The sequence below is a fragment of the Drosophila novamexicana genome, unplaced genomic scaffold (genome assembly GCF_003285875.2).
Source record: "Drosophila novamexicana strain 15010-1031.04,08,12 unplaced genomic scaffold, DnovRS2.1 tig00001361-arrow-arrow-pilon, whole genome shotgun sequence".
NCBI classification, from domain to species: Eukaryota; Metazoa; Arthropoda; class Insecta; order Diptera; family Drosophilidae; genus Drosophila; species Drosophila novamexicana.
The window spans coordinates 322781-350124 of NW_020824852.1; the positions used below are offsets into that span (position 1 = coordinate 322781).

Here is a 27344-nt window from a genome sequence, read left to right on the forward strand (position 1 = left end):
AACTTGGTTGTTTTTCAGTATATCCCTATCAAACATGGCTTTTACAAGTTTTAGCCTGCTCAAATATATATATACGATATACTATCCAAGAAGAATCCAAGAGAGAATATTCAATGCTTTAAATATATCTTCAAACTCAGCAATTGTTAGCTTCAAAATTCTCTTCTTTTCTAAACATATTTTCTGCTAAATATAACAAAAGAACTTCTTTCAAAATTCCTTCATGCTATGATAAGATAGCTAAATAAACTGTTTGCTGCGCCCATTTAGCCAAAAAGCCTTATCTACATATCTTAGCATATTTATCTAGAAAGGTTATCTGTTCGGTCGTAGCACGTATATCATTAAATATGCCGCTCTGCTGGTTCGTATGTTTGCACGCACCTTGAGCTGGTCGTGCAAGCGTTCATTGCGCTCGGCCAGCGTGCGTCTGTCCTCGATGGGATCCTTGATATGCTCATCTGTGTCCAGGTCGCGCGACACATCGCCGCCGGCATCGCCATTCGTCAGCTCCTCCTCGTTCTCGTTCTCATCCTCGGCCACGTGATGGTGTTGCGGCGTGGTGGATGCAGCCAGCAGCGCAGCAGCAGCCTCGGCCTAGATGGATAAACAAATGGAAAATATGAATGATAATGACGGATAATGGGTATATGGTGCGGATTAACCTGCTTGCGGCGTGCCTCCTCGACCTCGTCTTGTAGGCGTTTGGTCTCTTCGTCCTTGGCATTGACCTCGTCCTGAATGCGCTGCACCTCCTGTTGCTTGGCCATGATCTCCTCCTCAAGTTTGGCTTTCTCGACGGCCTCCATATTCTTGGCCTCCTCGAGGCGCTGCAGCATGGACTGCAGCTCCTTTTGGCGCAGCTCAAGCTCATCCTTGGCGGCCTGCAGCTGCTTCAGCTGCTCCTCCAATCGTCGTATCATCTCCTGCGCCTCGAGTAGATCACGCTGTGAGCGCTCCATCTCCTCTTGCATTTGCTTGAGTCGATCTTCGTACTCTTGCTGCTTCTTCTCGGCGCGCTCACGTGCTGCCAGCGCCAGCTGCAGCTTCTCGCTGCAATTGGGCAACAAACAAGAGATGACATATAGACAACGGTATGAGAACTGGTGGCTTTGTGGGATCCACTTACCGCTCCTGCTGTTTGGCATTCTTTTCCTCGCGCGCCTGCGCCTTCATCTGCTGCACATCGATCGTGTCGGGCTTGCGACGACGCATGTAGAGCTCATGGTTGCCCATGCAGAGGGCCAGGATGCGCTTGTTGATGCGAACGCGCGGCGCAAAGAACATAAAGTCCGGCGCCTTCTTATCAATCGGTTTGATAATGAACTTCTTCTCAGAAAATGAAATGTTACGTATTTCGGACCATGGGAAACCAATTTTGGGCGTTAGTCGATCGTCCTGCTCGTAAATGTTAAGGCCGAGCGCATCGACGCCCAACCACAGATCGGTGCCCTTCTTGTTGCGTATCTCGAAATAGTTAACGCCATACATTTCCAGATCCTGGGCAATCTTCAGATACTCCATCATGGCATCTTCGCGCAGCATGCTGCGATGCTCCTGCCACCAGGTCATTATCGACTGCTCCCATTCATCCTTGGACATCTTGTGCTGATCGATGACACGCTGTGGCAATAGGCGATCATTCGCTAGGAAACCGGCTGTGTGAGTGGTTTTATTGTGATCACCGTGGCGCGCCTGCACCGCATAGGAGGCCAGCAGCACCGACGTTTCCGGCGGGCAGTAGATCTCGTCGGTCAATATGGCATTCTTCACTTGCAGATAGAACAGGCGCAGTGTGATGTCCTGTATTAGCTCCTCGGCCACATCCTCCGGATAGAATTTGGCACGGAATCTGAATTGCAAGGGATTCTCCTTTTTCACATCCTGATTCATAACCTATACATGCGGACAATTGAATAATTGATATTTGATTAATATACAAGTAGCTAAAAAGTTTTCCTTTTAATTCTCTATATATATATATTAAATATTTCTACATAAATATAATTTATATATTGCCCAATTGGGTTACCCATGTGGAGAACGGCATTGATCCAGTCTATGCATTTGTGTGTGCGTTCGGTGCAAAAGAGTGCAGCATGTTTTTTAATGGAGAATTAATCAGAGATCGATAAGAATTATATATTAAGTTAAGTTTTTCATTGACAAACTCTACATTTTAGAGGAGGGGGAGAAGGCATGCAAGGTCTAATATACAGACATATCGATAGATAGACATATCGATAGATTTCAGCAAAAAACAACAATATTTAAATTATCGCTGATGCCAGTTTTCAGCTGCGACGTTGCCAAATTTCACAACTAGTTAAGTTTAACGTTCCTTCGTTTGACGGATTGAATATTTGATATATTACACAATATAAACAATCGTATCCCAATAAACAATCGTTTGCCAGCTGGCTTTTTGACAATTTGCACTTTACAGCGTTGCCAATTTTCACAACTAGCAATTTAAACGGTTCAAATAGTAGGGTGTATTGAGGAAAAAGGAGCCACAATGTTTCAAGGCAATTTCTTAGCGAGTTACACTAGCAATATCTAGTTTTTTTTTCATTTTGATTTGGCCCACCATATCATCGGCATCATCATCCTCCTCGCTTTCATCCGTCTGATTGTGTCCATTGCTATCAGCGGTCTTTTTGTCCACATATTTCTTAACACGTTTCAAATATTTAATTGTCTTTATGGCCGGCGATTCAGGCTAAACATGAACACATAACCTTAATTATTGTCTAATCCAGTATATTTTATAACAAACACAATATACTTGCAAAATACTGTGATATATACCTATATATAGTTGTGTATAGATGTATTTTTTTAGATGCTTACCTTTTTGTATAACTTAATCCATGTGGAGTCACCCTTTGAGTCGGTGTACTGCAGACCAAAGAACCAAACCTCGCGCAGACCAATCGTCTTGACCACCTGATCGAACAGTTGTTTGCCGGTCGTTGTCGACTGAATGGCAAACTCCAGTTCAGCGTCCATTGTCGTGACGCGCACATTTAGCTAAAAATATATATAGAAAAGGGGAATATGTAGTAGAAGGTATGTAAACATAAATATATTTAAGTTTCAGGCATTTTACATAATTTTGGTACTTGTGTATAGACTAAAAGAAGTTGAAAACAAATCAATAGAACTGGATTATGTGCTATCGATCTTGCCGCATGGATCCCCAATACGATAACACTTGCCTAAGAAAAATAATATAGATATAAAGGGGGGTAATAGCCATGGTCAAATCTATGGGTTTAGACGTCAATTGGGTAACTGGGAATCTTTAGGGATTTTTAAATTTTTAAAAACAATTATTTTCTCAGAATGATATAAAGTGTGACCTAATTACTGCCTTGGGATGGCAAAATGCCTTACGCTCCTTTTTTTTATTAGAATTAAAATTCTCACGTGCTAGGCTCATGTGATTTCTTCCATTTCAATGGGTTTTGGTCATTTCTTATCTTCTGTTTTTAGCATTCAACCCTTCACCCATGCGGCAAACAAATTGGTCAAGTGACACACAAATACAGAAAGACACGCTCATACAGTTGTCTCTCTCCTCTCAGCCCTTCTCCGCTCTTCTCTCTCCTCTCTCTACACGGCCATGTGACTGGGAGCCCCTCTTGTATAACGATGACTTCTCTAAACACCCCGCGGTCAACAAGCTTAACAGCTAGTCTATCCATTAGCTATCTATGGGTGTTGTTGTTATTGCTGTCATGGTTGATTGCTTTTTGCCGTTTTCCGAGCGTGATTTTCCTGTATGGAGCTTTCCCGCTCGTAATTAGCTGACACGTGCACGCCCCACATGTTGGGCCAATTTTACTTATATAATCCTCCTTTGTCAGTTGCCGCTCGCAGGTCCAGTTGCAATGCGTGCAAATTGTGCTCGTTTATCAAAGCATTAAATGATCAAGCAAACGATTTTTTGTGTTTGTTTTCATTTTTCCATGTTATCGATGTTATAATGTGTGTGAAACTATCTTTGTTCTGGTTTGATATCAATAAATTGTCGTTTACGCTCATATCCATTTCCAATTCGAATTTTTTGCAACAATATTGCAAAGTTTTTTTCCAAAACGTGTTATCGATAACTCAGTTATCGCATTATCAAGTGCAAAGTTGAGCGTTCTACAGAGGTTCATATAAAGTAAAAACCTTGCAAAAGTTATGCATATTAATCGAATTTCTAAATGTTGCTCTGAACATAAGGTTCTGTCCATTATTCTGCGTATTTTATCGATATCGATAACTTAGTTTTTACATATTAAAGATAATTATTTGCAAATCTGAGCGTTTATTCAATGATATTGAACATCAAACGCTAACCTACAACAATTCTAAATAATTTTTGGCAGTGTTGAGCTTTTTCTATTGCTTTTACTGATATCGATAACTTTGTAATTGCGTACTGCAAAATTTATCGAGCGAAATTGCTAAATCATCGATGCTATTATCGATATCGATTACTTTGTTACTGCAATTGAAATATAAGTAATTATTTTCTGCAAATGTTGAGCGTTTATAAGGTGTTGTGGATTTTAATCTATGTTATCGATATAGCTCAGTGTTATCGATATCGATAACTAAGCTGTCGCAGAAAAAAGATTTCAAAGCTCAAGTGCCACAATAGTTTTTTCTAGAGCATGTTAACGATCTTTATGACTAAGTTCTCGTAGGCTCCAATATAATTCATAATTGAGTGCAAAATGTCGCGCTTTCTAGATGATTCCAGTTCTTGTTACGTGTTGTTAACTTTTTGCATATTTGTTTTGCTACGTAAATTGGCGTGTTGTTGTTGTTGTTGTCGTTTTTTCTTCTCTTTTTCTCTATGTTGTTTATTAGTGCACTTTTTTGCAATGCAAATCAAACGTGACACAATGCAAGGAAATTGAAAACGTTCATTTCAATCCAATTAACGTTTTTGGGTTAATACACGTTGCTGCTGCTGCTGTTGTTGTTGCTGTTGTTGTTGTTGCTGCTGTTATGTCTACTGTACGTGCATACAAGCATAGCTCACACACTGGCCCCACTGTGCATGCGAGTGTGGCAACGGAAACAGCCGCATAATCAACCAGTTCACGTCTCCCTCTCTCCTACCTGTGCCCCTCTGCTCCTCTCTCACTCACTCTTCGGCCGTGTGCTTCATCTGCGAGTCGCTGCGATTTGTCGCTTTTTGATAGGCAGCGGCTGCTGCATGACAAATTGCTCTCAGCTATGCCAAAAAATTGGCCTATGTGACGTTACTTTTCGTCTTTAGCTTTTATTTTTTTGTCAAGCCGGAAACCATATAAATGCATCAAAGCACAAAATTTGTGACTTACAAGTGGGGAAAAAAAAAGAAAAACAAGAAAATATTTGCAAATAGTCGCATATTTCTGACGGAATCGTGAATTATTCAATTAGTTTGTCAAATTCCAACAGTTTATGGCAAACTCTTGCCTAACAGCAAATGCTTCATTTGTATTTGTGATTATGCAACTTTGGCTTAAAGCTAAGCTATTTCTTTAGATGGTTTTCATATTTTACAGCTCGAATAAATAAATATATAGTTCGCCTAGTAACATATAATACCTATAATACCTAATATATCTAGAAAATAAAATATACAATCTTTTGTGATGTGGGAGCATATATCATATAATAATATAATATATCAAACGAAAGTTTTCAAGTTCAACATATAGATAGATAGATAAAAATATAGATAGACGTAGATATTGTAAAAAAAGATTCTTTAAACTCGTTCCATGCAGAAACAAATACAAAGCTACATTCATAGGGAAAACTTTTGGGCATGGACTATTAAAAAATATGATGAAACCTTTTATAGTCTTGCAAAATGCAGCTATAAATGTTATAGGACTGAACTATCTGCATGCCATAAGATAAGATATGACAATCTGTAAATATATATAATCAAAAAACTGTTTCTCTAAAAAACAATCGCAGAACTGAAGCCAAAAAAAAACTTTGTACAAAAGCTAATTTCACGTTGAAGAATTTCCTTGAATAAGCTGTTTTTATCAGCTAGATTTATCAGCTGTATTTAGAAGCTAGATTTATCAGCTACATTTATAAGCTAGATTTTTAAGCTGGATTCATAGGGAAGATTGTTAAGCTATTTTTTTGAGAGCAAAGTTTTAAATATAGGTATGAAAAATATAAATTGTTGATCGAATCTTTGAGCTTATATATTTTTAACAAATCTATTCAACAATTTGGACCAAAATCTTTTCAAACACAGCGATAGCTCGTCAATTAGAATTATCTAGAAATAAGAATCAGCCTTGAAACTGAAATTCCTATTTTTATTTATATTTTTTTTAGATAATTTTTCATGTACAAAAAAAACATTATAACAATACATTCATATAATAGATAATTAGCTTAAATTGGGAGCATCAGCGGAACTGAAATGTTCTAATTAGCGAGCGACCACTGTAGCAGGAAGCACACACAGGCACACACACACTACATTGAAATGCCCTACTCAAGGGTATTCCAAGTGGAATGTAATGCAACATGGAGGACGCACCATTTTGCGCTTCACGCTGCCGGCATAGCGCGAGAGCCGCGCACGGCTGTCGGAGACGACGACCATTTTGGGCGGCCAGGCGTTTTTCAGTAGTTTTTGAATAGCTGCAAAATTTTGGATGGCGCGTGGCCCGCACAAACACGCACACACACACACGCACACACAGAGGGAGAGAGATGGAAGAGACGCGTTGCAAAAAAAAAAATGACCCGCAAAAAGAAAACTTAGACAATGCGCGTCGTTCTGTTGTCCAGCGGCAACTGAGGAAAATGGAAAAGCGCCATTTGGTATTTAAGTTAATTCCACACGACAGTCGATAGGCTCTATTGACGAGAAAGTAGCCCAAGCCCAGGCCCAGGCCTAGTCTCAGGCAGCACGTGATCAGGTGTAAGAGGCAAGGGTGGCACTTGCAAGAGGGACGAGGTGCGAGGGGCGAGGGCCGAGCATACACGTCAGAGCCGACTTTGCAGCGACAAAGTGAAATGGACAAACGCTGGAATTATATTTTCCCTCAATTCGATTTTACGCATTTTTCTTTTTTCATTTCACTTTTTTAATTTTTTTTTTTTTTTGTTTTCATTTTTGCCCCCGCCTACTTGCTGGCAATTGTATGTTAATTATGGACCTAAAAATAGATACACAAATGACTAAACTGAGACATTAATACAGCTGTGCTTTTCACCTTCTCTCCCCCTCTCACTCCCTTTCTCTCTCTCTCTCTCTCTCTGAGCTGACCAGTGGGCAGGGGCCCGGCCTGGATAAACAAATCAGCGTCAATCATATGGCGCGTTGGCTGTCAGTTCTATTAGAGCTGCAATTAGCCAAGCCCATTAAGGTAAATATGCACATCATGAATAACGAAAGGGCATATAAATTATATGTGGAGTCCCAACATTTTTACAGCCTTATTAGAATTTACGTAAAAGATCATCTGTTTTTATGGCATTTTAGCTGTAGAACCTATTAAAACATGCTAAAGCCATTTCCAACAAAGTGGCATTAACGTTTACGAATGCGCAGCAAAGAAGATAAGAAGATTAAACGATAAAACGTAAGAGCTAATGTGTGAAACGTTTACGAATGAGACACAAAGCAGAAAGCTATAATTGAAATTATCTATCTAAAGCGGAAACAAGCTGAGAGCTTTCAAACGCATCAGCTATGAGTGGAAACGCTTACGAATGAGTAGCCAAAGAGTAGAAGACTGAGAGCTTGCTCTGCATTACACCCCCCACTCACGCACACGACAAATACTTACTCGGACTTATCTTGAAACTCAATTTTGAGGTCATTTGTTTTGTACGATTTACAATACGTGCTACACACATTTCATAAAATATACTCTTTTAGATAGTGGGGAAAATAAAAATAAAAGTTGACACTGAACTTATTGACTGATTTATTGTTTTGGCTTTCCGTCTGCCCTGTTCGCTGTCAATCAAATTGAATCAAATGAAATGAAATCGCAACAAATCAGTTTCTTGCACGTCGTCCAAGCTGTCAACTGATAGAAAATTCAGCGACAACACAAGACGGCTAAAAAAAAAAAAAAAAAAAAGACGGAAATTGGGCAACGCCAATGGGTCAAGTGGTCCCCACCTCCAAGGTGTGGTAGGGGGGGCGCCAAGCATTATGACGTCGCCCGCAAATATTTGACGTCATCGTAATATATTTGTACTTTATTATTATTTTGGCTCAATGCCAAGTTGAATGAACAAAAAAAGAAGCAGTCTTTAGACGTCAGGCATTTGGCCAGTTCAATGACGCTCTGCAGATGACGTCTTTTAATTTTTCAGCAAGTTCTGCTGTCAATCATTATTGATAAGAAAAAGTACACACTCGCTATGACTTTTTTTTTTTTTTGATATCGATGTCCAAGTGCTTGATAATCTATCATAGTTTACAAGCTTGTTTCCATTCCCATGATATTTTGGTGTTCTTTTCTTTTTCTCTTTATCAGCGCTCTCAAAACATGAAATGAGTTTTTCATTAATTTGATTGCTGCTGTGATTGATTGCATAACGATTAAAATACAATTTCATATCAAATATGTACATATGAAAATAATATAAATGTGCATATTATCAAATGTTTTTAAGTAGATTTGCATGTTTATTTTTAATGGAATTATAATTCTAGACGAACAATCTACTTCAAACTATTGTTCAATTATTATTGTTGATTTCTTTGCAAACAGTGTGGCAACACTTGCAAATCTTGTACGTTTACCAACACTGAACGTTTCTTGTCTAACCAAATATCAGGTCAAATCCTTTACCCTGAACCCATTGGAAATGGTTAAAAAGGGCATCACGTTTTTGACAGGCACAAGAAAGCTTCTCTGAATCCAAAATATATATATATATTCTTGATCAGCATCAATAGCCGAGTCGATCTAGACATGTCCGTCCGTCTGTCTGTCTGTCCGTCAATCTGTACGTGCTATGAACGAGTCGAACTTATAAGAATGTAGCTCTTCCTCGTGCCCGAGCAGTATGCGGTTGGTAGAACAAAGTTCAGGGTACAGTCAACAGTGCTGCCAGCTTGTTTTTACTTGTGTAAAGGTTGCCACTTTGCAGTGTTGCATCACAAAGTTCATTTGCCACATAAATGTTGTATATTTTAATGCTTTACTTACCGATTTTGGCGACATTTTGCTGCTTGTCTCTCCTCACCCAGTCGTTGTTAGTGAAATTTTAACAGTTTTTGGGTTGCCACAAAGTGTTGGACGTTTGCGTTTCTTTGCTCTCGTGTGTTTGTTGCTTTTACCTCAGTACTGGTTCAGACTGCAATGAGAATTGACAGGAGAATAATGCAATTAATTGAAAGCAAATAGACAAACGAACTATATGTGTCGAATAAACTAGTTTGGGCAAAATGAAAGACAGAACAATATTGTAAGGCTGTTGGACACAGTTGCTTTCTGCACACGCCAAGCGACTGCAAATGGAAAGCTCACGATCATAATTCCTATATACTATAGGAACTGTGTGTTTTGTATATATCACTTGGCGCATGTGGTTATATCTGGTATATACGCTTATTTCGGATTTCACCTGGCACTTTGACAAACGCAAAATGCAGCCTCAGAAACAACTAGTTTTTGTGTTTGCTTCTTCTTTTTTTTCTTTCTAATTATGAAATCGTGTGTATGAAAGTTGAGTCAAAACATAAACGGTTGCTAAAGCGCGCACTCGAAAAATATTGATAAAAATGTTCCGAGCGGAAATGCAAAAAAAAAAAAACAAGAAAGAAAAGTTAACAAAATGTTTAAATTACGACTGTGTTTAAAGGTTTTTTTTCTGTTTTTTTGAGAGAGAGGAATATCTCGTATATATACTTTGACAAGTTAATGAGCTCAGCTCTCAATGGAAGCAACCCACCCGTAGCCGGAGCAAGTGCATCCATTTTACGGGCAACCCTTGAAGCTATTTGTATTTCATATGAAAACGTTTGCTTCCACAACGAAATCACTTAAATCGAACATTAAATGCATATGTTTAAAGGCTTTTTGCTGTTTGTTTTGGTGTATTGTGGCCAAAAGCTGTCAAACATGTCATGAAAATTCAATTGACATTTTGACACATGACATTTGAAACGCCGCTTACCAACACTGACGTCACACGAGACGCCATATTTGTTTGACTTACTCGTAAATATGTTGAGCACACACACACACATATATATATATATACACTATATGATTTTTGAAACGAGCCTGAACAAACGGTTTCCGTCGAAATGCAAATTAATAATCATTAGCTGCAAAGGCAAAAGACATTCCAAAGTTTCGGTTTTCATTGTTGTGTTGGGTTTGCACAAATAGTGACATCATGCCGACTTTATTATCGCTTCTGCGTGAACTTCGAGTGTACATAAATACACATACATATATATTATATACAAGCTACTACTATATCAACACACACACGCACACACACACTCACACACAAGTATGTTATGTTACACTCTTTAAGTGTTGTTGGTTACAAAAGAAAAAAAAAGTATCTGAGGAATTCGCATTGGTATTTATCATCCGAAATTCTTGTTAATTGATGTGCTTGTCACAAAAGTCGTGTTTTATAAGCAGCTAAAAACTTCTTTGAAAAACAAAAATATGACGCCAGTGTTAGTAAATATTCAAATTTCCGTTTTCATTGGTAGCCCTGCTTCGATAGAAATTTATTGATATTATCGCTGTTAAATTTATATCCATTTCAGACTCAACAAATAGAAGTTCTTACAGCTTATTCAAACGAATGTCAGTGTTGGTAAACATTGCTATTTAACTTTTCATCAAAATTATCTTTCACTTGAATATTAATACTAGAATTTTTTCATAATTAAAGCACGCAAACTTTTTTTTATTAACAAACATAGCATTTCAAAGAAATTTACGGGCATAATTTTTGTGTATTATTTTCACTTAAGATCTTAAGCAAAATCTTTCCCTAATAGAATAGATGAACTATTAAAATCTTACAAAAATTATATTTAAATCAAGAAATAGCTGACATAAGTAAAATATTAAGCTACATTAATTTTTAATAAAGGGTATTTGTTGGCCCTGCTACGCCGAATTCGCTTTCCTGTTTCCTCATTTTTATTATTTTGAGATTTCTGTTAAATATTATTTATTTGCCTTGGACTCGAGTAAATTTTGAAATGAGCTCATATTATTTCTTGCCAGCTGTAAATGAGCGAAATGGTGCTAATCAGCGGCAACAGCAACGGCTAGCGACAAATTCCTTTGGTTTGAATCAAGCGTTGAGGGTCAAAACGGAGCGTCTATTGGCAGTTGAATGAATCATTTGAATGTTAAGCGCGCGCACACTCACTCACACACACTCACACACACATACTAATAACACTCAAACGTTTGGTTACGAGCAATGCATCCTGCCTTCGAGCAACCATGCGTCATTTCCTACTTCAGTTGATTGCTATTTGATTTTATTTCATTTCGCTTTTGCTTAATCTGTGACTTGATTTTTTTATGCAGGAGGGCGACGGACGGGAGGCGTAAGGGCTGGTCTGGTGGGGCTTTTAAGTTTACCGCCACAAACGGAAATGAAAATGATTTGGCGAAAATGCTTGAGCGACGCATTTATGGACTAGACTGGATGGAGCGCAGCTTAAGTTATCGATAACACAATGCGTTGCTCAGCACTAAGCGGAGCGTACACCTGATATGCACAGTTATGTTATGCACATTACGTTTACATAATCTCGCCGGGGGTTAACCCACGCGCAACATTTGCTCATTGTTTTGTTTATGTTTAATATCCATTAACTGCATTTAATGAGTTCAAGCTGAAAGCAGCGGGCCAAAAATCACGTTTTCGTTTTACGTTTAATGCTTGACCAACGGAACCACAAGCGCAAAGCACACAAACACAAACGCAACTAATGAGCTTTTGAGCGTTGAGCGCACGCAAAAACGTAAGAGAGCGTCGTAAGAGAGCGACGCGACGCCGACGCGACGCTCGCATTGCGTATGCGCAACGCAATGGAAGCCAAATAACTACATAAAAGCGAAATGACAACAACAACAACAACAAGAGCAGCAGCCGCCGCAGCGTGTGCTGTCTTATTTTTCTTCTTTTTTTTTGCCATTCGTTTTTACTTTTCATTTTCATTTGGAGTCGTAAAAGAAGCATATCGTAATAATAATAATAAATAATCATTAAATAAATAGCTAAAACATTTTTAGCGCCAAACTTTTAATTTCAACAATTATGCGTCTTTTTCATGGCGCGTTGATTTTCGTCCATCCCGCTCGCACTTTCATTCTTTCTTTCTTTCTTTCATTCTTCATCTTTCTTTGTCTGTTTTGGCTGTTTGTTGTGTGGTCAATAATTAAAATGGGGCAATCAAGCGTACAAATGAATCGCTGCTGACCAAGTAAACTGTTTAGTCTGTATACCCTGTACTAAAGCGTAGAAAGTATATGCTGCTGTTCTGGCAGCTGGGCGAAAGTATTTAAACAGTGTAATGTATATTTTCTTTCTCTTTCTCTTTCAAATAACAGCTTCAATTCTTTATTTTATTTCTTCTTATATATGCGAGCTATAAAGAAAACTATCGAATTACCTATAGACTACAGGGCATCTAGAGGTCGAGCACACGAATCTATCGCACTCTTACGCATTCTGTTTTGTTTCGTGAATGAGAACAGGTAAGACAGGGCAAACAGTCAGACAAGCGGCTCGGCTTAGCAACAAATGTTAATTACAGGTTAAAACAAATATATTTTTAGTTCAGCTGTTAATTATAAATATGTACATATGTATATAACATACAATATAAAAAGCTCAGATGAAACACGTTAATGTCTATACAAAAATATCTAAAAAGCTTATGTACACACTGCCACATAGACAGACGACAGCTTAAAATGTGACAATCTAATGAAGCAAATTAGGCTTAAATGTTCTTGATAGCAAGCAAATGGCGCGCACGTAAAGAAAATAACAGCAGCAGCAACAACAACAACAACAGCAAAAGGCAACTGTCAAAAGTCAGCGACTGTATCCCAGCGACATGTGCGAAAGCGAGAGCGAGAGAGAGAGACGGCAACAAGATAGCAACAACTTGGTGGGCGTAGCAGTAGCAGAATGTAGTTGCGGGGGAAGGGAAGGGAGGGGGGAACGTACAAGATGGGAAGAACGGGAGCGAATAAAAACATCAGCGCGGCCATAATTAACACGGCACGCAAATAAATTTAAAAGCAACAACAGTCGAATGTTTTCTTTTTTCTGAGTGTTTTTTTTTTTGACATTTGCGCCTCAGTCACTTCATGATTGGTTTAATTGCCAACATATAACAACAATTAGTTGTGCATAATTATAAGCTACATATTTTTATGCGTAATTATTCAAACACGCAAAAAGTGCTTTTGACAAAACTGAAAATATGATGAGCATGAATATCACATATAATAATTGCTCACATAAAAGCTCTCTCAGCGCAGAGAGAGAGACAGAGAGAGAGAGACACCGTTAGTTGGTCACTAAGCGTGATCTGCGCTTTTATCATGATGTTAAATTTGCTCTTTTGGTCAATTTGACAGAAAGTAGTGCATGCAAAAAACAAACATGGAAACACACACACACACACACACACCACATAGACAAAGCGAACATTGTTTTTTTTCAAAGAGCAGCTGGCATTTATTTATTTTTTTTTGTTGACAATTTTTTTTTTTTTTGGTTGTTTGCAGCTCAATCAATGGAAAGTTTTTATAGGAAGCCTGCGACCGGCTAATTTGCTCGAATAGTTATTACGTGTTTTGTGGCTGTTGTTGTTGTTGTTGTTGTTGTTGTTGTTGTTGTTGTTGTTGTTGTTGTTGTTGTTGTTGTTGTTGTTGTTGTTGTTGTTGTTGCTGTGTATGTATTGTGTGTAGTACATATGTATGCATATCGTACTGCTCGGGTTTTATGATAATCTCAATTGGGTCATATTGCATAATAACGAACGGAGACGTGTCGCTTATCAGCGTTGGCCACGTAAAGTCGCCCTACGTGCATTCCATAGCCGAAGTTGTAATTTTTTAGCTCATTTCTTTGCTTTTTTTTTTTTTTTTTTGCTTTTATTGACGTATTTGTTTTCTTCAATAGTTCATTAAACACATTGGGCATGTCAACTAAATAAAAGCAACAAATAAGAAAACCATGTAATAAAATAAAATTGGCATCGCGTTTGTGCACCGCGGCCTAGTACCATATTTTTTCGATTGCTGTCAACGTCACTTCCGTTAGCAACTGTTCTCCCGTATTTGTACAATGAAATCATGTGCATATCTTATCTAACAACATACATGCATACACACATACATACATACATACATACATATACATACATACACAAGCGCACCCACCACCCGTTTGTATAGCAATTGCTCCAAAAATAATTTATATAAAAAATTTGTTGTGTGCGTTCCGCGCCCGAAACAATTACAAATTGGCAAATAGACAAATAATGAATGACAACTCAAATAGCGACAGACAATTGAGTCGCTTGTTCTCTCCCCCAATTTTGCGTTATCGATAAACAAAAGCACGCACCCAACTCGCTTTCTGTCTCTGTCACTCACACTAAATAGCCTGCGCCAGTTGCTAGAAAGCGCCTGAACTAACGGCTTAAGGCTCGCATGCTGCGAATGAGAAGAGAAGCCCAAAATTGTATGGAGAGCAGCAGAAGTAACAGAACTGCAGTCGTGCATGCTTGTGCAGAGCTTAAGAGCACGCTAAGTGGACAAAGAGAGAGCGGGGGAGAGAGAGAGCTGAGCTTTGATTTAATGTATGGATGTTGGTTATGTTTTACTTTGGCTATGTTCCTGTTATTAGTTTTATATATATGTACATGTATATGTATATGTACATATGTACGTGTGCAAATGTACATTTGTGTATGTCATTATATTTTGCAGATATCAAGCTTTTTTTTTCTGCGGTTATGAAACGACAATTTGTGCATGCAAAACAGTGCGCCGGCAATTTTATGATGCAACACAACGCACACAACACACACACATGGAAAGCTTGGGAGCGCAACAGAGATAGGGATATTAGAGACAACAAGTGATACTCCGCCTCATCTGCCGTTTGCTGTTATTATTTTTATTATTTGCAACTTATTTTATGACAGCCGCCGCCGCAACTCGTTAGTTAATTTCATTTAGCTTCAACACTAGCGCAAATATTAATCGTCAGCCAACAACAAAACCAAATACAGTACAATATAAAGGAGAGGAAGAGGGAGAGAGAGAAAAACCCAAAGACAATAGACAATAGACGGACAAACACACACGTGCACACTATTAAAAAGAAATGTATATGTGAGTATAAATATAATATGCGTGACATTGAGCTTTGAGGTTATGCATACGATATGCAGTCGCGGTCGCTGCGGCCAGACACTTGAATTGTAGAGTTGGCTAAAGTCTCCATTGAGAGAGTGACTCATGTGTGCGTGTGCCTGTGTCTGTGTGTGTGTGTATGTGCATATGTATGTTTATAGAATCGGATGTCTTATCAATCGCTAGTTAATTGACTAATTGGGAATTCCTCGCGCTAGTCCGTTAATCATGCTGCGGATTTATGCGTAGCTCCACGATTGATTTATGCGATACAAATAAAAATAAAAAACAAATATATATGTAAACCACGATAAAAGAAAAGTAACAAGAACAACGAAAGCTTTATAGAAATGTGCAGCAACACGTAACGTAACAAAACAACAGCGACTGCGACGTCGGCAGCGACAGCGACAGCGACGTCGTGCGCGTCGCAGCTGTCATTAAAACAACATTAAAACTAAAACAAACAGCGGCAACAAATTAAACTCACACAAATCGAGACTGTAGAATAAAAAAGAACATTTCCAAACGGATCACAATTCGATAAAAAAAACCAAATGGCAAGGCATAAAATGCATTAAAGTCAGGTTAGCGGACGTTTGTAGTGTTGTAAAACGTGACAGTATCGCGTGACAGCTTCGCGCACAGCAAAATTATTGAAAAGCGCAAAGTTTGATAATTACCTAAAAGGTTCGCAGGCATTTTATCGCAGGGCTGAAATAAATACGACGCCATTTTGAAATATTCCACCTCAAAGAGTGGAAAATGCGTGGAAGACTATTATATGCAGGTTTATTGGTTGGTTGTAAAACAAACTAAAAGTTGCCGTAATTGAACACGAATTTGGACCGACAGACAAAGCAAGAGTTTTTTTTGTCTAGTCAAAGCCTCGTTAGCCAAGCGAAGGAGCCTTAGTTTAGGACTCCAACTAAATATGTCTGCCGTGGGGAAATGTCAACAGAAACCTGAATGCATGAATGCAATATGGACTTAATGAATGGGTACTACTCGAAGTTTATGGTTATGTTAACCATTTAATGACCAGATTCCATGTATTATAAGCAGCAAGCACTCTGTTATAGAGCTCTGCCAACTCAGCTGCCAAAAATGTAGCATCAATCAATCAAAACCTTTGACAATGTTCCGCTAAATAGGTCAAATGATAGCGAAAAACGCGGCACAAACAAACAACCGAACAAGGAAATAGCAAGATGTGAGCAACACTTTTTATGACAGATAATTTTAAAATTAAGAACAAGTCAAAGTGCCCTACACGGGAGTGTGCGGCGGGAAGGTACCCTGTAGGCAGGATTCGAAAAAGTTAATTATTCTTTATCCATGTATAGTAATACGAGAGCCTACATAATAAATTTGATGACTCTACCTCAAGTTCACTAGTTGTGCGTTAGAAAGGACAGACATCGATAATTATTGAAGTTATTTCGATATTTATCGATATTATGAAGATATTGAGAAAAAATCGATATTTACCGATATTATGGATATAGAAGATATCGAAACGCGATCGTACACACAACATTTGATGCCTCTAGCTCTTATACTCTTTGAGTTGCGCATAGAAAGGCTTGCTTAGAAACCGATATTTATCGCTATCGAAAAACAATTCTTAATTAAACAGGCAACCAAGCACAATTTCCGATATTCGGAAAGATTAGCAAAAAAAACCAATTTAACCATTTTAGCCCAATTTCAATTGTTACAGGGTAGAGAAAAAAATAACGGGCGACAACTCATGCTGAATCAGAGACAAACCTTTTTGGCAAATGCCGAATGTGGATGTGAGTGGTTGTAAATGTGTGTGTGTGTGTGTGTGTGTGTGTGTGTGAGATTTCGCCCAGATACTTATCAGAATGTCTAACTGAGTAAGGCTGGCTATAAACGAGCATTGCCGTCATTGAGTTTTAACTGATTCATCGCGTCAAGCGCCGTTAAAATTAAATTGTTTGCTACCTTGACGCATGCAAAAGTAAAAACAAACAACGAAAATTAATGAAAAAAAAAAAAAACAAAAACCAATCAAAGAAAATCACAAACACGCACACACACAAGTTCACTTATACGACAAAAAATCTCAATTGCACAATTAGTCATTTCGTCAATTAATAATTAACTATTTTTAAACCTGTGCGCTGCCGCTGCTCTGCCGCTGCGCTGCCGCTGACGCTGCTGATGAGCTCAGTTTGAAGCGATTGCTAAAGCATGTTAGAGCGAGACAGCAAGCGCGACCCCCACACACACACACACACACACACACACACACACGCTCATAAAGTTATTAACAAGCATGTTTCAAGATTTATCGTATTTTGTACACCTTGAACTTTGACGCAACACACTTAAAAGCGCAGTGCAAAGCTCGACATAGGCCGAGTGCAAAGGAAAGCAAGAAAGAGAGCGACACACCGAAAGAGAGAGAGAGAGAGAGAGAGAGAGAGAGAGAGAGAAGAGAGCAGCAATTGCAGCGCTGCCGATCATCGCCTACGAGCTTTCTGTACGTATGTATGTGTGTGTGTGTGTGTGCTGTATCAATAAGCATTTGTATGCAACAACAAGTTGCACCTGTAACAACAACAACAACGACTAGACAAAAAGCTGTAAACTTTTTCGACAATCGCAATGAATTTAAGAGAACCTGTTTCGCTTACATTTGCGTTTCGTGTATTTGCCTTTGACATTTGCGCTTTGATTTAATGCTAATGACAACAACAACAACAACAATTACAACAACAACAATGAATCAATGCAATTGAAAGGGTGTCAAAATCAATCAAGCGTTCAATTTGTTGGGATCCACCTCAGCGCATTCGCTTCCAGAATATAAAGCCTTTATGACCTTCAAAAAGTTTGTTGTGGCATCATGACATTTAACAGCACGTTAACAGCGCATTAACAGTGATCGCTGAGATGCCTTAAAACAATTTACATAGCAACGCCGAAGAAAGCTGCAAAAAGACAAAAGAAAGCTGCGGAATTTTAGCAATGCGGCCAACGATGGCCAATGGCCTCCCCAACACCAACACAAGGCCTGACAGACAAGAGCTAGACCAGTCGGAGACCAGAGCACAGCTGAGCTACAAAGAGAGAGAGACAGAGAGAGAGAGAGAGAGAGAGAGAGAGGGAAGAGCGTGCGGTAGAGAGAGTGAGATTTTTCATTCCCACAAAACAAATATTGGCTGTGTACGTTTTGAAGCTAATATTATAAATTAAAGAGCCGATTTAAATGCATTTCAACACGCGCATCTCACATGCCAGCAAAACGGGTGGAATTATCATCCATAACTTTCGACATGCAATCGTGCATTTTCACAATATTATGTGATCTTTGTTAAATGATCTTCGCTGAAGATCTCGAGTGCGCATTTGGCGAGTTAATTTTCATTATTATAGCATGTACTTTCAATTCTAATTAACCAAACGGAGTAATTACAGCAGAGGGGTAAAGAAACGACCTCTGCTAATATTTTCCCCCGTTTGAATATACATATGTAGTTGTGCAATTTAAGTTAACTTAACAGCATCTGATAATTGATAATAACAGCCAGCTCATAGAATTCAATTCACTTAAAGAATTCACGCAGCGGCTGTTATGATGGTTTGCCTGTAGAATTCCACCTGCGAGCGTGAAAAACGGGTGGATTTCTAAAAATGTTCCTTTTGTTTATTCTCTTATGATTCAAATTACTTATGAGCGCGCATAGACTCTTATGATTATGATATCTGAAGAGTATGTTAGGAAAATTCCACCTGCGAGCATGAAAAATAGGTGGATTTCTAAAAATGTTTCTTTTGTTTATTCTCTTATGATTCAATTTACTTATGACAGCGCATAGACTGTTATGATTATGATATCTGAAGAGTATGTTAGGAAAATTCCACCTGCGAGCGTGGAAAATGGGTGGCTTACTATTTTATGCAACATTTTCTTGTGTTCTTCATTCGATTCCGAGTTCATTCTGTAGAATTAACATAAGAGATGCAATCAGATCTCTGCTACTTTCATTTCGAATACTTTTACCAATACTGTAAATATTTGTTTTATTTTGTTTTCGTTTTACAACACTTGTAATGCCATTGAATATCATATTTTCATAGCCTGACAGATATGGAGATTTTTGCCAATATGTGTGTAGAGGCTGCTGCAGCTCAACTAACTAGGCATGATTGCAATTTTTACTGTTAGTCGCTGGCCAAACGAGTCGCTAGCCGCTGCCGCGCCGCCGGGCGCTTCTGCCTCTGCCTCTGCCTCTGCTGCTGCTGCTGCTCGGCTGTCTATCAACTTGTTTATGAGGCACTGTCTATGTTTCTGTGTCTCCGTTGTAAGCCCGACTGCTGCAAGCAGCGGCGGCGGCATTTGCTGTGGCACTTAGCCATTGCCATTACAGCTTGTTGTTGGCGCTTGGTCAGATTTGCTTGTTGTTGTTGTTGTTGTTGTTGTTGTTGTTGTTTTTGCTGCTTGACTAGCGCTTTTAGAAAGTATGTCAATTTAGAAAAGCCGTTGACTGGACAAGGCACACACACACACACACACCAGTTAAGTTAACCACACACACACACACACACACAATGGGCCATTTCTATGCATGTGTTAAATTCAATAAATATTTTTATATACCAACCCAAGCAATTTGTTGCTGCTGTTGTTGTCGTAATTGTTATTGTTGCTGTTGTTGTTGTTGTTGAATTCATACAAATTGCACTTGAACACAGCACACGAAAAAAAACGACATTTATTCAAATTGCAATTTCCACAGAAAAAAAAGCGAATTCGAAACGTCACAAAAAACTTTGCGTCTGCTTAAAACGAGCGCGCCGTCGCGACTGTCTAAATAAAAGCTTGTTGCTGCGATTGCGGCGGCGGCAGCTGCTGCTGCTGCTGCTGCGCTGCTGCGTTTCGGTGACTCCCAAAAGAGAGTGGGAGAATGGGAGAGTCGGCGAGTGAGCGCGAGTGAGTGCGGGCGGGGTTAAGCTGCTGCTGCTATTAACTGCTAACTTAGACTCTGCTCAGCAAATACTGCTGCTGCGTGCGGTGCTTTGTACAGGCGCGTTAGCAAGTTTGCTTCTGACTAAATGGCAAATTCTATAATAGAGCACGTTGTGCGCTGAAACGCCAAAAGACGCCAAAGCTTAACAATAGCAGCGGCAGCGCCAGCTTACGTGCGAGTAACAGCCAAAGAGAGGGAGAGCGAGGCGAAGCAAAAGAGAGCAAGGAAAGACAGTTAACAGCAGCAGCAGTAGCATTGTTGCTGTTTTAAGATAGCACAGGAAATAATATCACACATACACTCACATATATATATATATATACATATATATATATATATATAGGGAGAGTGAGAGCGAGACAGAGGCATGCGGCATTTTGTGCGATATGAGCGCCAAAGCATATCAATAACAGTGAACAGTGAGAGTGTGAGAAGGGGGGGGGCAGTTTTGCCGTACAAGTTAGTAGCTTAGGGCTGACTCATCCGGCAGCAGCTGCAATCAATTGAAAGTTCACTCAATGCCTCACAGATGAAGCTGCAGCTGCAGGTGCAAGGTTGTATGGCGTAGCAATACCAAAACCAAAGTCTACACAACACATACATGTATGCACACACTCACACAAACGCACACACACGACCGCATCTTGAGAAATATTCGCGGCTCTAAGATAGGCGGCCGCGATCACAACCCAAATTAGAACATTACGTATATACACAGCTAACCACTTTGAAAATAGTTTATCAATTTTGTTTCTTCTTTCGGTTCGTTTTGTTTTTGATAAAAATAATAAAAAAAAACAAATGCCGCTCCAGAAATACGCAATCTACAAAAAGGAACATTTCTGAGCAAATGGTATAATGATGATTGGCCTAGCGGGCCGGGCGGGGCGAGGAGGTGTGCGTGTTAATTGTAGTTCATTCCGAAAGGTGGAGCCACATTGTATATGTGTACATATATACAGCTATTGCCTAAAGCATTTAAAGATAAACAAATATTGGAATCGTCGCAAGCGCCCTATTATAATGCAAACTGAAACTTGAGCAAAAATTGTTGCAATTGCTTGGAACACAAAAGAACAAAACAAAATACATATGTACTTCACACACACATGCATAAATATATAGATTCAGTTATGCTTGTGTTTAACATTTACATACACATAAACATATGTCTATATGACACACACGTTACGCTCAACATCTACAATAAACTGCAATTCAGAATAAAGTACAAAAGAAGTAATAAGAATGAACCGTTGTTGTTGTTGCTGTTGTTATAACGTCTGCCTTGAATTAATTACACTCACTCACTCCCTCTCTGTCTCTCTTCCCCTGCACCGCCATCATATTCATCACACACTCTCTCTCTCTCTCTCTCTCCTTACGCATTGCACGCGTTTGCACTCAGTGTAAGGTCAACGCTGCTTGACTTGACAGTCAGCGTCGCAGTCGGCTTCGCTGCTTATTGTTCACTTTCAAAAGCGTTTAAAGCAAAAGTAAAAGCTCTCCCACGCAGTGTTTAATGGTGAATTGTGGAAAGAGAAAGAGATCGCAGATCGTAAATGTTAACGTCGACGCCGACGTTTCGAGTGTGTTGCACGCAATGTTTAACGACTTTTGTCCAATATTGCAGATAAGATAGCTACAGCGCCAGGCATCTGGTGGATAAGACAATGGGGCGACGGGCGGAAAGGGCGAGTTAAGTTGCTTAGTTGTGTGTGGATCGTTTTGGGGCGGCGTCGGAGGTCGTCCGGCGTTTGACCCACTAAACGACGACAACGACGACGACGCAGCGTCTCTGCCTGAGTTGTACCGACGGCTTTTGCTTTGACGTTGATTAATTTCTCACACTGTTTTCAATAAGTGGGTGAAGGGCAATTCTGATTGGACAGCCGCTGCCGCTGCTCTGGGTGATAGCGAAGCAGTTTTAAGGCGTTGCCATATCAACGATATTGGCTGCACTACAAAATTCACCCATTTCGACTCACATACACACACACACATACACACACCCAAACTTATGTTCCAGCAGTGCACAAATATTTCTACTTACATGCAAATAATGCACAAATTATTAAACGATAAAAGCGCGCGCCAAAGCTCTCGCTTGCAGCTGCGCTCGCGCTCTTGCACTCTCACTTGCACACGTGCAAACAAAAAAAAAAAGAAAAGAGAAACACAACAACAATAACAGTTGGTTTTTTCGACAGTTTATTTTCTGCGCTGTCCGCTGACTATACGTACCGAAAGTCAAATGCGAAATGAACCGACGTCGCGGCGCAGCGCAGCGCAGCGAATGCGAGCGCACAACGTTTTTATCTGTATGCAACGGACGGTGAGGGGTTGGAGCGGCATTCGACTCTCGAGAGATGCTCCACGAAATTGTAATGGCCGGCCAGCAGCCCAAAAAGCAAGTCACGCGGCTGACTTGAAGCTTCAAGCATACACATGCACATACACACGCACACATGTACAACTAAGTGGAGGGAGAGTGAGAGATCGCTGAGCGTAACAAGTGTCAGTTGAGCCGTTGTCAGGTGGCAACGCTGGCTCATTGAAATTTGAAAGCAGGCGCCCGCTCTTAACGTTTTTCGTTTCGTATTAGTTTTGTTTTGTTACGTAATGGAGCCGCCACCACGGGCGCTGCTGCTGGTGTACTCTACGCGCTGCTGCGCCCGCTTAACTAGTCAAGCATAACGACAACTCGTTTTGGTTAATTTACATAAAATACGGTACTACAACAACAACAACCAAATCAACAACAATAGCAAGCCGCTGCACACTTGTTGCACAGCCCCTCCCCCAGCATGAAAATCCATCCTAACGCGACACAGTCGGATGCTTGAGCAAACAAACGAGTGAGAGTGCCGGACAGCAGCGACTGCGCAGCCGTCTGTTGCGCTTCATGGCCAGCCCACGTGAGGGTTACGAGGTTGAGAGAGCGAAACAGAGAGACAGAGAGAGAGAGAGAGAGAGAGAGAGAGAGAGAGAGAGGGGGGGGGGGGGAGATAAAGAGCGCCATTATAATTTTCAAGTTCGAAAGCAAGTTCGAAATCTCGTGTGACATCGACAACGCTGCCGCTGCCGGTGTCGCTGTTGTCGCATCGCTGTCTGCACCCAAAATGCAAATTGTAAATTCTGTTTAATATTCATTGCCTAAAAATATTCACATCACAAATAAATTCAACAGGCGGCAGAGTCAATGACGTCAGCGCGTCTTCTGCTGCTTCGATTGTTGTTGCTTGCTGTGCAAAAATTCAATTCAGCGAATTCAATGCCAAACACACAAGCACAAACGCATACACACACACACACGCACGCACACAAGCGCAGCAGAGAAGCAGAGGAGCAGCACTCAGTGCTCAAAGACCACAGCCAAGGCGACGATCGACTGTGGCGCTCACTGTAGGCGCAACTAGGGATGAACGCATCGTCAGTCACGGGAGCGAATAACGTTACTTTAAATTAAAAGTGAAAATAAAAGTCATTTATCTATTTATCATGAAAGTAATCTAACATTCATTTTTAAGTGCATTACCAGACCCAGTTATCGCCCTAAATGTTGGTGTTTTAGTTAGAAACTTTCGATTTACGAATAATGTGTAAATTCATTTTTCACGCTCACGTGTTCACGCGCTGAATTCTGAACGCACATCAACAGCGGCAGGCAGAGACGTCAACGTTGGGTGCTTACCTGTGGCTGTCGCTGCTGCTTCTTGCCAGCGCTTTATTTTGCAGCCCAATAAAAACAACAACAGCAACAAAATCGTTGGGTATCTACGCAAATTTCGCACAAAATGGCAACTCTGGCACACAAACTGGTTTTGTCTCAGTTTAGTGGATGAGCAGCAATGTACATGTATGTACATAAATCATAGAAAATATAAGGTGCTAATTGATGAGAGCGATAGAGAGAGGTAAAAAGATAGTGGAGCGGCACAGCTTTGGCCGCCTTTTCGTTTTGGGCATGTTCAACAAGCTAATTACGAATCGTTCTACTTTTGGCCGATAAATCAACTAATGAATGAACACACTCTCGCGAGCGCACACACACACACATACGCAGAGAGAGAGAGAGAGAGAGAGAGAGAGAGAGAGAGAGAGAGAGAGAGAGAGAGAGAGAGAGAGAGAGAGAGAGAGAGAGAGAGAGAGAGAGAGAGAGAGAGCGCGTTGGCGTTGCCAGTAAGTGAGCGAGTGTAAACAACAGCGTCGCAGCATCCGCTGCTAAATCATTTGGCTGTCTCTCGAGCTCTTGCACTCTCGCGCTCTCTCCCTTTATTCTTCGTTTTGTGGAGATGCTGCTTTAGCGTCTAAAATGGGCCAAGCGCAACAGAGAAGAGCAGCAGTGCGGGGAGTCTTCTGCTGCTACTCTTAAAGATTAGAACTTGGGTGCCGCCATAGGCTTTGCGGTTTTTGCTCTACTCTTTTGCTCAATGCGGCCACTTTCTGGTTACCACAAGACAAACCGTTACAAATGGCTTGGGAATGTCAGGCCGTTGAGATGCTGGACAAATCACAAAGAACCAGAACAGCAAAGCGTTTGACTAATGTCCCGGTTCAATAAAATTCTAAAAAACCGCTCCCATATATATGAGTGTGTGTGTGTGGGTATATATATAGCAAAACCAGGCCAGCGAAGCATACAGCCAGCGTTGCCAGTTCTGCGTTTCCCGTCAAATCTGGCTAACTTAAAGCGGAGGGAATTCTGATTCTTGTACTCGTATAACAACATGTAAAGTATATATGCGGGGCTTTTTCGATAACTGTTATATCAAGAATGTGATTTACCAGATGGCCAAACATTTAAACAGATCTAAATTATTGTGGTTCACATTTGACCGGAGTCTGGCTAAAAAAGCTTAGTTTGAGCAAGAATTTATAGCATCAGGTTCAAGTAAATATATGTTATGTAAAACGCACCCATTCAAATTATATTTTAGGCAGATACAGGCTACAATTCTTTTATGGGATTTTTCTTTTTTTAATCAATAATTAAAAAAGATTGCACTTTGTAACAAACAGGTCTGTTTGTCGTTTGAAAGGTGGCAACACTGTACAGCTTATAAAGTCAACAATGGGATGATGGCGACTTCTAACTGGAAAATGCGCCTTTATGCTAATTAGATAATACGCTGTTGTTGGACAAACTTATACACGTACATACATATTTACTTATGCATATTCCAACAAACATACATATACACAATTTGTATATGTGTGTGTGCATGTGTGCGGCGACACATGATAAAGACGGAAGTGAGCGACCTGCAGACACAAAGAAAGAAGACGGTAACACAATACAAGACGACGCAACGCCGGCAGCGTCTTTGTGTGTGTGTGTGTGTGTGTGTGTGTGTGGAAAAACTTTCGACGACTCGGGAAAAATGGTGGTTGCGAGGCGACATTGACTGCAATTTTCACACGCTTTGCCTAGCATAACTTTAACAACAACAACAACTACAGCAGAAATGGGTAGCCGGCGGGCAGCGACAGTGATTTATGGCAGCTGGCACTTCCACAAAAAAAAAAAAAAAAAAACAAAAGAAAAAGAATGCAATAAAAAATACTAATTCTCACATTATTTTACATTGTCTCTCGCTCTAGCACACAGCGGCGCGCGCGCTAACTACTTTAAGGCGAACTCAGGCTTGGCACTCAATTTCAAAAATTTAACCGACTTTTGGCGAATTTTATTTAAAGCGGCGGCGAAGAGAGCCAAACGAACGCATGCAACAAAAAGCCTCTCACTCTCACTCTCTCTCTCTGATTGCCACCGTATTCTAGCTTATTGTTGTTGTTGTCGCTGTCAGACAGCGAAACTGTGTTAGTTGCATGTTTTAGCAAGTAAATACAAGACAATAAAAAGTGTCAGCAGCAAATTTGCCAATTTGCAATGCCAAAAACAGAAAACGTTGACACAGCGGCGCGCAGGCCGGTTAATGACTCACTCAAACCAACTTAACTCAAGTCGCGCTCTCTCTCACACTTTGCTTACACACACACACACAGACAGTGGTATATGTATGTATGCACACTGACGCCGCGCACACCGGTATTTCAACATTGCGTTACACACTCATTCCGTTTGCTCGGTTCTTGCTTGCTTTCTTGCCATCCCACTTCATTTTTATTGCCTTCAATGCTGCATGATCACACATTAAAAAAATAAGAACCTTTATACTAGGTACACATGTACAATTGCACATAATGTACATTTAATTGAAAAGGCGTAAGATATGAAAACCAATTAACTTGGCTGAACTCACCTGCAATTTCGGCTGACACCGGCACAAAGTGTTTGCGTGGAGTTTTGTTCTCTTTTTTTTATGTACAACGCAACATACACTCACAAACACCAATATATCTATCGCTGTTTGTTATTGGCTATAAATGCGCAGAAAATCACACAAAAGTTGAACGAAAAAAAAAATAATAGAATAAAACTGCTTCAGTGGCGCGGCGGGCACAAAAGCACAAAAATTACTTCGCTGTCGTTGTCGCTAGAGCTGCACCACAATCGATAGTATCGATAGTTTCGTCACCCAAAGCACAAGAATCACGAATAAAAAGAGCAACTGCTTTTTGCCGGCGGCAGCTGTGAATGTGTATTGGTATGCTGAGCTGCTATTGGGTGTCTCCGCATATGTGTATGTGTATGTATTGGCTTGTGTATGCGACGGACGGCTTGTTGCGCTTTCAAACTGCGACGGCGTTTGCAATGCGACGTAATTTGGTATTTAAATCGATTTGCCTTGTTGTAGATTCTACTGAAATTGTCGCTGCGTATTGCTAGCAGTTATTACTCTTATTAATGTGCGCAAATTAAAATCAAGCAAAACGCACTGTCGATCGTTTACATTAGGGATGGCCACAATTAGCGATAGATCGTCAATTAGAACTCGATATGGTCGACAATCTT

General features: G+C 40.1%; 1 protein-coding gene across 4 annotated transcripts in view; it reads right to left on the bottom strand.

Annotated features, from left to right (window-relative positions):
- Positions 1 to 26884, bottom strand: part of LOC115767256 (moesin/ezrin/radixin homolog 1) — a 28191-nt gene extending 1307 nt beyond the window's left edge. The window contains exons 1-8 of one of the 4 annotated variants that reach the window (XM_030711467.1): positions 26692 to 26884; positions 9201 to 9348; positions 2854 to 3033; positions 2591 to 2722; positions 2033 to 2059; positions 1130 to 1896; positions 666 to 1053; positions 385 to 597 (exon numbers count right to left, since the gene is read on the bottom strand). In XM_030711467.1, coding sequence (XP_030567327.1) covers positions 385 to 597; positions 666 to 1053; positions 1130 to 1896; positions 2033 to 2059; positions 2591 to 2722; positions 2854 to 3033; positions 9201 to 9215 — 1722 coding nt within the window. In that variant the 5' untranslated portion in view covers positions 9216 to 9348; positions 26692 to 26884. Of the gene's footprint in view, positions 1 to 384; positions 598 to 665; positions 1054 to 1129; positions 1897 to 2032; positions 2060 to 2590; positions 2723 to 2853; positions 3034 to 9200; positions 9349 to 20059; positions 20413 to 22478; positions 22576 to 26691 lie in introns of those variants that run through there. The other 3 variants (XM_030711469.1, XM_030711468.1, XM_030711470.1) reach the window with 3 other exon arrangements.
- Between the last annotated feature and the right edge of the window lie 460 nt (positions 26885 to 27344).